Below are 12,902 nucleotides of genomic sequence, written 5' to 3' on the forward strand. Positions count from 1 at the left end.
GGCCCACACTCACAAAATGGGGGATTTATATAAAGACATATGATCTTTCCAGAATGTTCCAAATGAGCCCAAATACTGATGTCTGTGTGTGGAGGGGGATTAACTAGAATCCAACCAGCTAAGCCTTAAAAAAAATTTGCCTCCTTCATCCCCTTCCTCTTGCTCCCAAATCCAGCCTTTCTGTCTCTACACGTTTTCTTGGTACAGCCACTTTGGAAGACAGTTTGGTAACATCTTATAAACCTGAAGACATGAGTTCCCTGTGGACCCAGACATTCCACACCTAAGACTATTCCTACAGACATGTATGCACCAACAGTATTTGAGACAGTAATGCTTAATAGTCCCAACTGGAAACCACCCCAATGTCAACCAATAGGAGGATGAATAAACAAATTGTGGCATATCCTCTCAATGAAATACTATAGTGCAGTGAAACTGAATCAACAACAGCTACACGTGACAACAAACAACAAATGAATCTTAAAGACATAGCATGGAACCAACGAAACCAGACACTGCAGAATACATACGATATGATTCCATTTATACAATAGTTAAAAAGAAGCAAAGCAGATTTGTGTTGTTTGGGAAGGCACACTAAGGTAGTAAAACTATAAAGAAAAGCAAGATGTTATAATAATACCATGAAGTCAGGTAGTGGTTATTGCTGGGAGGAAGGGGTGTGGAGACACAAATGAGGGGAGGGGTGTTGGGGAGCTAGTGATGTTCTTTTTTAGCTCTGGACTTAATTTCATGAGTGTTTGCTTCACAACAATTTCTTAACCCATGCATTTATGTTTTATGCATTTTTCTGTGTGCTTACTGAATTCCACAATATACAAAAGCAGAATGAGAAATTATCACACTGGTTCCGCAGAGGAGTGAGTACGGTACAAAGTATACCACCCAGAAGTCCCATCAAGAAAACTGGTCAATTACTTCTCCTGGGAGTCTGGATTTGTCATCGATGGGGTTAGCCCTTTATACCAACTTGCAGGGCCCCTGTGATTTGAAACGTTCCCAGAAGTAACCACAAAACCACTCTTCCCAGCTTTCACAAATTATCTTTTCCTAAATAGAGCAGATTTGTTTAGAGAGGGGCTGATTGCACCTCTAGACGCGAGTTCCCTTCTCTTTCAAGTTTCTTTCCAGCCTCCTTCCAAGACGCGGGGAGCGTCCGGTCGTCTGCAACCATATGGAACCGGGTGGAAAAACAGGGTTTCCTCCCAGGGGAGCAGGAATCAGTCCCAACTATCCCCCCAACCCCCACCCCAGCCTCCCGACCATCCGGCTCTTTCCCTCTCTCCCCCACAAACTCCGCTGAGCCCGGTTCCCCCGCGCCTCCGCGATTGGTCGCGGGCCATCATGTGTCACTCTGGGTGGGTCTTTCTGCCGTTCAACTCATCAATTGCTTCTCTTTAGCGCTCCGCTGGCCTGTGGTTCAGACCTTTGCGCCCATTTTTTCCCCTTTCCTTCCTCTTCCCGCACCCCTTCCACACCGGTCTTATTTTAGCAAAACCTAAGAGCAGGAGGAGGAGGAGGAGGCACTAGAGGGTGTGGGGGTGACATGATGGGCATTGCAGCACCCGGGAGCAACTATTGAGTGGCTCAGCGAAGGGCGCACACCGGTCTCTCGCTCGCTCGCTTTTTTTCCCCCCCGACTGTTGGGAATTTTTCGGGATTTCATTGCTGCGATTTAACCCCAAGATGAGGCACGGTTGAGCGCAACGCTGCACGCACGCACACACACACTCCTCCGTGAGCAGAAGAGCAGCCGCTGGTGATTCAGGAAGAAAAAAAAAAATTTTTTTTTTTTTTTGAAATAAAACCCCGGACCTTGCTCTTTGAAGACTCCTTAAGAGCCCTCCGGAGCGTCTCCCTCCCCTCCCCCTGTGTCCTTTCCCTTGAATACTCTTTATTTTAATTTTATTTTATTTCAGGGGGGCTACAGATCTTCCAACAGTATTTTTAAGATCTAGGAACTCAAGCAAAACAGAAGAGGGCATTTTTATTTTTATTTTGTTAATTTTTTTGCTGTCCTCCCCCCAGCAAAGACTTGGTTTTTATTTATTTTATTTTTAAAGCTGCTGCTTTTTCTTCTTCTAATTCTTTTTTTTTTTTTTTAAATGGGCCGAGCGCACTCCTTTTGCAAGATGCCAGCCTAACGCAGACCTCGGAGGAATTTGAAGCTTCCACTGCGTCCCGGGGGGGGCGTCCTTTTGCTAAAACCGTTCGCGTCTTAAAGGGGGGTGTGCGTTGGTTGTTTTTTTTTTTTTTTTTTTAAGTGACTCTTTTTTTTTTTTTTTTTTCCGGAGTGGGTGGACTGGGGATTGCCTGGATTTCTTCCTCGGTTATTTTTTGCCTCGCTCGCTTCCCTCCTCTCCCCTCCCCCCTCCCGGCCCCCGCGCCCCGCCCCCGCACCCTCCTCCTGCCCCTCCTTCTCCGGGGTCAGCCAGGAAGATGTCCCGAGCTGCTATCCCCGGCTCGGGCCGGGCAGCCGCCTTGTGAGCCCCCGACCCGAGGCGCCGAGCCGCCGCCGCCCGATGGGCTGGGCCGTGGAGCGTCTCCGCAGTCGCAGCTCCAGCCGCCGCGCTCTGGGCCCGGGCAGCATCGGCATCGGCGGCGGCGGCGGCGTCCTCCGCATCGTTCGCCGCAGCGTAACCCTTTGCTCTTTGCAGAATGGCCCGCTTCGGAGACGAGATGCCGGCCCGCTACGGGGGAGGAGGCTCCGGGGCAGCCGCCGGGGTGGTCGTGGGCGCCGGCGGCGGGCGAGGAGCCGGGGGCAGCCGGCAGGGCGGGCAGCCCGGGGCGCAAAGGATGTACAAGCAGTCAATGGCGCAGAGAGCGCGGACCATGGCACTCTACAACCCCATCCCCGTCCGACAGAACTGCCTCACGGTCAACCGGTCTCTATTCCTCTTCAGCGAGGACAACGTGGTGAGAAAATACGCCAAAAAGATCACCGAATGGCCATATCCTTTGCCCGAACCCCGGCGAGCTGCGCCTCCCCCTCCTCCCTCCGCCTCCCCTCTCCCAGGCTGGGAGAGAGACCCGGGGGTTGATGGGAGCTGGGGGGGTCTTCCAGGGGGCTGGGAGAGGGGGCACCGGGGAGGAGTGTGAAGGATCTCTCCACCCCGAGCTGGAGCTGGGTTGAGCTACCGTGGGGGCTCCAGAATGGGCTGGGGGTGGAGGGTGGGGGGCAGTGGAGCCCTCCTAAGAACCGATGCCAGAATGAGGGCCGGGCCCTGGGGTCGTACTAGGGCCCTGGTAGGGGCTTCAGAGCCAGTTCCAGAGGGGTCAGAGTTCTCCCGAAAGAGCCTGGACCCGTCCGGGGCCTGGGCGCTCCTGGTCAGGGCAAGGGAGCCACGGGGGCCGCCTTGGCTGGGTTTCCTTGGCCGCCCCTGTGATGGGCGGCCTCTCCGCCCCTGCTTTCTCCGGGTTGGGGGCCGCACGTTTAGGGCAGGGCGCTTGAGGGCTCCCAGGGCCAAAAGAGTGAGAGGGAGACCATGTGGCCTTCACACTGAGAAGCCAGCACCACCCCAGGGTGGGCCTCTGACCCGATCTGGACAGGGTAGTGACAAGAGCTGGTGGGTCCTTATTCTCTTGGGTGTCTGAAGATTTCATTTCCTTTAACCACTGATTAGGGACCTCACCTCATTATCTTTTGGGGTGTAGAGAAACAGATCCCATGTGCCTTATGTGGGCCCGGGCCTAGGAAGACCCAGTGTGGGCTATTTCAATAGGAGGGACAGGGCAAGAGAAAGGAGGTGTTGGGGCCCTTCTAGGGGACCATAAAGCCTTGGGTTGGATTCAGCTTCTCCCACCCTAGGGAGCCGGGAGGGAACACCAGGAGACTCAGACTCCATGTGGACATCTCAGGCAGGTAAATGAATGCCTTCTTTTTTTTTTTTTTTAAATCAAAGACCCAGAGGAAGAAAGTGAAGACCACAGTTTCCTCCACTGAGATGCTATCAAAATGCAGAGCCCCTTGTGTTTCTTTAAATCTATGACTGTTGGAAATAAACCTCGAGGAGGGCTTAATATCTATTGAGATGTAGGCAGGCAGGGGTGGGTAATTAGTCGGGCTTTCTAGCAGTTATCTAAGCCTGACCCAGATTCCAGGAGGGGGGATACACCCTGCTCCCCAGACTGGCTGGCCACTGTGCCATGCCCAAATGTGCCGCTTCTCGTCTTGGTTCCAACCAGCTGCCCTCAGTGTAAAAATGAACAGGGCAGGATGGGTCCTCCGAGGCTCAGCGGTGGGCCCACCCCATCCGTTTTGTGTGTGGTTTCACTGTTACCTACTCAGCAGGGCTGGGCCCTATGTGGACCCAGGGCTGCTATCTGAGGAGTGCGGTGGTGGGTGGATTCACTTCTGGGGGGCTCAAGAATTGAGCCAGGCTCTTGGCTTCTGGAGGCTGACGTTGTCACGGGGGTACTGAGGTTTGGGACTGTGTAAACAGTCTACTTTGAGGATGGTGAAAATTAAGAGGTTCAGCAGAGGTACTTTTGTTGGGGAGCTCACCCCAACAACGATGTCATCTCTATTGGTACCCAAGGCAGGAGCCGGGTCTTTGCAGTCTAAGTTCCAACCTCTTGAAGAGGCTGGTTCTTAAGGTTAGAAATTCCTCCCCACTCCAGGCCCATTGGAGTGTGATTACTCTGCCCAGTGGAGTGAGTGGTGAGGGGCTTGGAGGGTGGTGAGGGGCACACTCAGCTCCAGGAGTGCCCAGGAGGGACTGACAGGTTTCCGTGTTGAAAATGCCTTTAGATTGCCTTCTGGAGCCTGGATTTGGAGACTTTTAAGAGGAAAGGAAGGAGGCAGGGAGTCCTTCTGTTGTGTCCTTAGCTCACCTCTGTCCAGCCTGAATCCTGCAGATCGGAGGGATATAAGAGAGATGAGGGATACTGTGGTAGCCCCTCGGCAGAAGGAATTGTGGGGGAGACATGCTGGCGAGTTGGGAGTGTTGGTTGATACTTCGCTTTTCTTTGGCCAGCTCGCCCAAGGCTTCCTTGCTGTTGTGATGAGTTTGTGCATTTTGCTCTCTGCAGACAGTTTTTGTTCTCTCTTTGGCCCCAAGTAGTAAACACATTATACAGCCCCACTCTGGAAAGGAAAGTTGCCCAACCCCCCCCCCCAATCTGTCACCAAGCTGGGTCGTCTAGGACTGAGCTTTCTCTGGGGGGGAGTGGGGAGGGAGAATGAGAGGGGTTGGACAGAGGCCGATGGAGGAGGGGAGTGGTGGATAAGAGAATTCAGGCTAGTATACAGAGACAGACTGTGTGGATGTGTCAAGGAGTCAGGGTACCAGGACAGAACATTGACTTTTCTTTTTTGTCCAAAATACTTCTGCTGATTAAAAAAAAGTATATGTGTGAGTACTTACTGTGAATTTTTAGAATGAAGTCTAATAAATGTAAAGGAAAGAACACAAGTTGGATCTAGCTTTGTAAATTTTCACAAAGTAAATATATGGGTGCAACTAGCGCTCTGGTCAAGAAAAGGAATACGGCCAGCCCCTCCCAGAAACCTTCCTCATCCCCTCTCTTAGTCACTCCCTGACAAGGGGACCGCTGTCTTGACTTCTAACTCTTTAGATTCATTTTGCCTGTTTTGGAACTTTATATAAATGGAATCACATGGTGCGTTTTCTCGTGCCTGGCTTCTTTTGCTCGTCTCTGTGAGATTTACCCACAATTGCTGCAAGTAATTGTAGGTTGCTCCTTCTCATTGCTGTGTAGCATTTTATTGTGTGAATCTACAACAATCTACTTATGCATTCTACTGTTGATGATCATTTGGGTAGTTTCCAGTTGTGTTGTTAGGGACATTTCTTGTACATGTCTTTTGCTAAGTTTTTTTCCCCTCCGCATTTCTCTTGGATAGGAGTGGAACTGCGCCTATCCATTTTGATGTACGTGTAGTGGGACGTATGTCTGGAAATGACGCTTACTATGGGTTGCAGGTTCCTCCCTGTCTTGTGGAAGAGGAGTGAGTGAATGTTTCGTGAACTTGACTGTGTGCTCATAGGGCCTAAGAGCGTTAATATCAAGTGCAAGTTCCGGTGTGGTGTGCTGGTGGAAGGTGCAACTTTGCCTTCCCTACACTCGTGGGAAATTTGCCACTGTGATTCCTTCGTCTTTCATCCCCCAATGGGTCAGGCTTGAAACCAGCAGTGAGAATTAAGAGTTCTCGTTTATTTCATTCCCCCCCCCGCCCCCTCCTAAGTAAGAAAGCCCAAAAGGACGTCTTTGATGTTCAGATTTACATTGCTGCCTTTTTCTCACGCCAGGCAGCGAGGTGTCTTGACCACACACCTTGGCTTCATGTTTCCATTGATTGGAAGTCTGATTTAAACATGGCCGTGATGGTCTCTGATGACTTCTGAAGAGCTCAGATCTGTCAGCTCAATAAGAAGCATCTGTCAACTTTCCTAGAGCTCCCCCCACCTCTGGATGCCACGCACTCCTTCTAACGTGCTACCAAGCACCAATGTGAATGTCATCTTTCTAGCCCTCCTCGTGCCAGCAGGTCTCCCACTGAACATGACACAGAAATTTGGACCATTGCAAGAGCCATGGATGGAGGTCTGTGTTTTGTCACGTTTAGTCTCCTGATTCGCACGTGGGATCCCAACTTTTCATCTGGGTTTGCAGGAATCTCAGCAAGACACCTAGAGTCACATTGACATCAGGTAACCTATGGACATTGGTTGATTGGCATGCTTCCAATTTTTTTTTTTTTTTTTGGTAAGGAAAGGCTCCTTAAAGAGAAATATTCTGCACGGGGAGCAAAAGGAGCCCTGGGGGATGTGGAACCATGTTATCAGACTCTTGACCCATCCTGAAAGGTAGAATGTTCTAGAAGGTACTACTTTCGCAGGTAGGATGGTATAACTCACATGATTTTTGTGTTAGATCAATTTGGCTGGTATTTCCGGAAGAGCAGAATTCCACAAAGTAAGAATTAGCGTGGCTTTTCCACTGGGAATTTTTTTTCCCAACAAGGGTGCAATTCCTCATCTGCCATTCCAAAATCCAGAAAGCTCCAAAAACCAAAAAGATGAGCTCATTTAGAGGTAAAACGTAACCTGAACTGACTTGTGTGTATAGTCTTAACATACAGTTTGAATTGATCCCACGTGGTGCATGTTTCGGTATGCTTCGCTGCAGAAATGTTAGATGTGCTTGATTGTGGCGTGCTCAAACTCTCATGTGCACGGGGACTGTCTTGCTCAAATGATTCTGGTCCAGCAGGTTTGGGGTGGGGGCTGGGATTCTGTTTTTCCAACTAGCTTCCCTGTGCTTCTAGTCTATGGGCTATGCTTGGGAGTTATCCAGGTTATATCGTAGAGACATCCTGTGACCTTTTTTCTTGTTCTTAAAAATCAGGTTTATCGAGGTATAATTTATTTGTAGCAAAATTCGCCCTTTTTGACAAATGCATGCAGGTGTGTGGCCACTACCCAAATCAAGAGTTGGAGCAGTTCTGTCAACCCCAAAATATCCGCATGGTGCCCTTCTGAGTCAGCACCCCCATTTCTCCAGTCCCTTGCAACCGCTGGTCTGTTCTCTGTCCCTATGGTTTTGCCTTTTCCAAAAGGTCATATAAATAGAATCACGCAGTATGTAGCCTTTTGAGTCTGACTTCTTTCACTCGGCCTTTGAGATTCATTCGTGTTGTTGCATGTGTCAGTAGTTTGTTCCTTTTGGGTGCTGAGTGGTATTTCGTGGTATGGATGGACCAGTGTTGATTCACCCATTTCCCAGCCAAAAGCCATTGGTATGTTTTCAGTTTGGGTGATCATGAATAGAGCTGCTATAAACATTGGTGGATGGATTTGAGTGGGAACATTGAGGACGTAACATTTCATTTCCCTTGGGTAAATAAATACCCAAGAGTGGGCTTGCTGAGTTGTGTAGTAGGTGTATGTTTAATTTTATAAGAGACCCCCCCGAAACTGTTTTCCAAAGTGGTTGTACCATTTTACGTTCCCATCCTTGTTATCCTTCTACAAACACCAAGTTCTAAACTCCAGAGCACATCCGACTTTGAGGGTTTAGGGTTAGGGATGTGGATTTGCAGAAAGTGATGGAAATAGCAGTGTTAAATGCCAGTCAGAGAAATGGGAAAGATCTCAGATGCTGTTTGAAGCTATGTGCCTGCGCTAGAGAGAGAGAGAAGGGGGTCTCTCGGGTGGGGCGCCTCGGTTCTGCCACTCACCAGTGAAAAATCAAGCTCCGAGCCCGTGAAGCCCATGACATTGTCCAGTTCTTTGGCACTGCAACCCCACTGCATGGCACAAAGCAGGCACCCCAAACACGTTAGTTGAATGAATTAAAAAAGTCTGTCTTCACCTATTAGCTAAATCATATAACATCTGATCTGCTCCTTGTGCCAGTGTTTTAGGTTTTTGGTGGGTTTTAGGTGAAAGAGGTTGGGAAGATGTTCATGAGGTTATCAAACCAATGATGGTTTCTGAGATGTTAACGCTTGAGCAGATGGGGCACAGTGGCCCTTGAGAATGAAGTCTTACTTCAGGGACTTGGGTGGGGGGCTTCTGTTGCATGCTCGGGGTGTATGTCCTCCCTCGCTGTTGCCCCCCAGGAGCGAGCACACATGCATTTCTTCAGTAGTAGGAGGCATCCCCGGGGAGGTGGCTTAGATCCAGAGATAGAGCCCAAGAGCTCCCATTTCTGAAAATGCTAACTCAGCTCTTGGGAAAGGGGCCGCCGGATGGGGCCTGCCCTGAAAGAGGGCAGAGAGGAGAGGAAAAGTGCTCCAGACTCTGTGTCAGACAGGCCAGGGTTCAAATAGCTGGCCAGCCATGCCATCTGGGGCACTGGCACGGTTTCCTCACATGTATGATGGAGATATTGCTTTTGATAGTAACTCCCTCGGAGGGCTCTCAGGACCCTAAATGGAATCATGCATGGAAAATAGTCAGCACAGTCTCTGGCACAGAGAAAACCCCAAAATAAAAGAGCCACAATGCCGGAGAGTCATTTTGTTTCTCCCATCCGAGTACTAACCAAGCCCACCCCTGCCTAGCTTCCGAGATCAGACGGGATCAGGTGCGTGCAGGGTGGTATGGCCATAGACTGGTTTCTAGTGTTCTATTTGCTTGCTTTTCTTGGAGGGGGCAACTTTGGCTAGAAACAAGGCTCTCTGGGTAGGAGTAGGAGCGAAGGGCCCCTCTGTGACTGGCCAGTGTGGATTTATTAACCTGAGTGTGGCACTCTTTAAAGCAACCCTTGGACAATTTTGCATTCTCTGTTCTCTCTGGAAGCTTTCAGGGAAAAAAAAAAATCATGCCCACTTGACCCATTTTTCTATTCCCTTCGGTTCTAGATAAAATTAATTCTCTTCCTCCCCACCCCCTTGGTCCTTCCCTCAGTGGGTGACAAGGAGAGGGAGTTTTAGAGGATGTAATTAGTTTTCCTGCTACCACGCCCTGCCTCCCCCTCCATAGTAGGTCAACAGTCCAGCCCAACATGGAGACCACAGGCTCAGGACACCTTATGTGCCTCCCCAGGTGTCTGCTGTACACTCAACAGAACTCAGCTTTGGGGTTAGAATTTAGGTGCCCTTCTCCTGCCCCACCTCACCTCTGAAACTCCTGTCTTCCCTCTCCCTCACTCCCTGGGAGAATAGAGAAGGCAAGGAACGTTCCTGGAGAGGGAACCAGGTGGAGGTGCATAGCAGCTTGGGTGTCAAAAACCACTGGGTGTTATTAGCTCTTGTCTGGGTAGGGTGACCGTTTATCCAGGTTTGGGACTGTCCTAGTTTTAGCGTCTCTGGAAACTCATCAGTCCTGGGCAAATCTGGATGTCGGTCACACTAGGGGTGAGTTCCTGACACCTGAGAGAGAGAAGAGGTGCACCAGAGATGGTGCCAATGATCAGAAAAGGGGGCAGAGTCAGTTGCTTTTCCCTTCTGTAAAGCTGGGACTTTTTGTGGAATGAACACTGCTTTTGGAAGCTGCCTTTAAGGCCGCTAATAGAAGAGCAATCCCAGCTATGAAGGGAAATGCCTGAGTTAAGTCCGGATGGAGTTTTGTCGTCTTGCTTCGGTCAGACAGGGCTTCTGTCTGCTGTGCAGACTGGGAACAGCCGTGGGTCTTCCTTGCAAGTGCCTGGTGCTCAGGTTGCTCGTGCAATTAGCAATTAGTGTTCCCCCACCTCTAGCCCCCAAATAACAGTGCTTGAGAGAGGCAGGTCCCCGCTCTGGAGCCACGAAGGGAGACCAAACTTACTTGCCCACCTGCCAGGAGATAATATTCACGCTGTTAAGTTCTGTTCTCATTTTAGGCCTATGTGTAAAATATATGTATGATTTTAAACCAGTTTTTAAAGTACTTTAATACAAGCAGTGTCTGCAGGAGAGTGAAGTCTGGAAGTTCCCTTTTCATTCTCAAGAATAAATTGATGACTTTGTCTTAAACAAGACTTTGGGTCGGACCTAAAGTTTGGTCTACAGGGGGTTACATGAATTCTGACCTTCCAGAGCCTGATGTGTTCTTTTATCTTCTTCTCCATTATTATTTTCTTTGTCAAGAATAATGGGCTTGGGGGGTGGTCTATGCTGACCACCACGTGCCGCTATGAAATGTTGGCATGCGGTGGTGTCCGCATGGGGGTGTGTCTGTCTGAGCAGTAGCACCAAGGGTGGAGCCTGGGGAAGTGACACTGGGGGAAGGGGAAGCCTACAGGGCCTGGAAATAGGCGACCCTGGCTGCAGATCTCAGCTCCAGTTGTGGAGCCTCAGTCTTCGCATCTGTAGAATGGAGACAGTAGTTCTATGTCCAAGGAATGATGGGAGGTTTAAAAGCTAGTGTGCCCAGAAAGCACATGGCATATATAATATAATCACTCTGTAAAACGTAGCCAGATCCAAGGACTTTAGACTCCCATGAGGACAAAGGCTGTGTTGGTCCCCGTGCTGTCCCCGTGCCTGGCACCTCCAGGGGCTGAATACATAATCTGGGGGTGTTTTCTTTCACCTCAGGTTAACAGACTGTTACTTTAATCCTATCCCAGGTTCACGACACACTGTCCATAGTGTCTCTCCTTTTGCCGGTTTTTACTTATTTATTTTAATAATGTATGGAAACCATGGTGGACCCACCACCTCAGTCAAGAACTAGAATGCTGGTCCTCAAAGTGTGGTCCCTGCAGCCCCGCCCCCCCCTCCCCCGCCGTGGGACTGGCATTCCCTGCTGTAGGGTGGAGTTTCTCACACTCGGACACGCAACCTGGAGGGCTCCCTAAACACAGGTGGCTGGACCCCCCCCCCCCCCCCGCCACCCCGCTGAGTTTCTGATTCAGGAGGGCGGAGCCTGCGAATTTGCTTTTCTGGCAAGTTCCCAGGCGGTGCTAAGGCTGCAGGTCTGGGGATCACCCTTTAAGAAACACCGAACTAGAACAGGACCAATAACTTACTTCTCCCTGTAGTCTCCACGCCTGCCTTGTCTGCCTGCCCCTCCCTCTCCCCCATTCCCCCAAAGGCAGCCCTTTTGAATTGTGTGTGTCTTACTCCCTTGCTTTTTTTTTTTTTTTTTTTTAAAGGAAAGTGTTTTATCATATATTTATATATCCTTTAACATTGTAAATTTAACTTTCCTTGTTTCTGAGCTTTTTCATCGTCTGGGACTTGCACTTGTTTCTTCACTCAACTGTAAGTTTCTAAGATTCATCTCTGTTGTTGCACGTAGCTGCTGCTCATTCATTTTTCTCTGCTGTATAATATTGCATTCTGTGACGATATAATCATTTATTTATCTATTTTCCTGGGTGATGAACATGTGAGATGCTTCCAGTTTGGGGGAGGTTGTTTGTTTGCTATTATGAACAGTATTTACTGTGATGAATAAATAATTTTGCATGAATGAATTTAAGGTGTTCATTTCAGTCTGAGTACTTGGGAATCTAGCCTGAGCTAGAATCAGCTGTGATTCATCTGCATCTGTGGGACACCGGCCATCAGACAGGCAGAGGCTAAGCCATTTCATAATCTACTCGTTGTTCTCTCTGAGGGCTGGGTCAACCAGATCACCCTTGTTCCTGCTTGTATGCCAAAAGTCAGAACCTGTGGTTTAGACATTGGCAATTGATATGGTTGTAGAGAAGCAGCATGGCTGAGTTGAGAGCCTGGATTCTGGAGCCAGGTGGCTGAGGTTCAAATCCCAATGCTGCTGGTTGACTGGCTGTGTGACCTTGTGCAAGTCACTTAAGTGTTCTGTGCTTCACTATCCCAGTCTGTCCAGTAGGGATTCTAATAGCCTATCTTGGAAGATTAAATGAATTAATATATGTGATTCTTAGAATGCTGCCTGGCACTTAGTTAAGCACTATGTGTTTATATATGGAATGGTGGATGCATGGATGGACTTATGTAGGTGGCCATGTCTGGGCTTCTTTGACCCAATGCTTGGAATAATGTGTGGCGCACAGTAGGTGCTGCTGTAGTGTTAATATTCTGCCCTTTCTTGCCAAGGCTTTCAACTCCCTTGATCTCTGGTCATTCTTTGGCATTTATATTGTTAACCCATTCTCCTGAATGGTCAGCTCGACCAGTATTGCTCCAATATATAAGCCAAAGGGAAAATAATCACAGGGTCTTGTTGACTGCATGTACTAGAATTCCATGATTCCAAGGCCCAGGCAGGATTTTCTCCAGCAATCATTTATACGTGTTTCTAGTTGACTTCCTCTCCCATTCCCTATGCCCCAGCATCAGACTCTCTCCAGTCTGTCCACAGTTTCTCCTTCTCTAACCATACTGTCTCCCAACCTTGCTTTCTCTCCCAAAGAGCACCATCTTTGAAGACATCAAATACTTCAAAGCAGCAAGAATAGGCTAGTTTCTGTGAGAGTCTTACAAGGACTTGGAGTGCTAG

At 49.1% G+C, this 12,902-nt stretch overlaps 1 protein-coding gene across 3 annotated transcripts in view; it reads left to right on the forward strand.

Moving 5' to 3' along the window:
* The first annotated feature begins 2,443 nt into the window (after positions 1-2,443).
* Positions 2,444-12,902, forward strand: part of CACNA1A (calcium voltage-gated channel subunit alpha1 A) — a 224,630-nt gene continuing 214,171 nt past the window's right edge. For 2 of the 3 annotated variants that reach the window (XM_069494999.1, XM_069495009.1), the window contains exon 1: positions 2,683-2,975. In XM_069494999.1, coding sequence (XP_069351100.1) covers positions 2,683-2,975 — 293 coding nt within the window. Of the gene's footprint in view, positions 2,976-12,902 lie in introns of all 3 variants that reach the window. The other variant, XM_069495015.1, reaches the window with a different exon arrangement.

This window comes from Eulemur rufifrons, chromosome 2, assembly GCF_041146395.1.
Source record: "Eulemur rufifrons isolate Redbay chromosome 2, OSU_ERuf_1, whole genome shotgun sequence".
NCBI classification, from domain to species: Eukaryota; Metazoa; Chordata; class Mammalia; order Primates; family Lemuridae; genus Eulemur; species Eulemur rufifrons.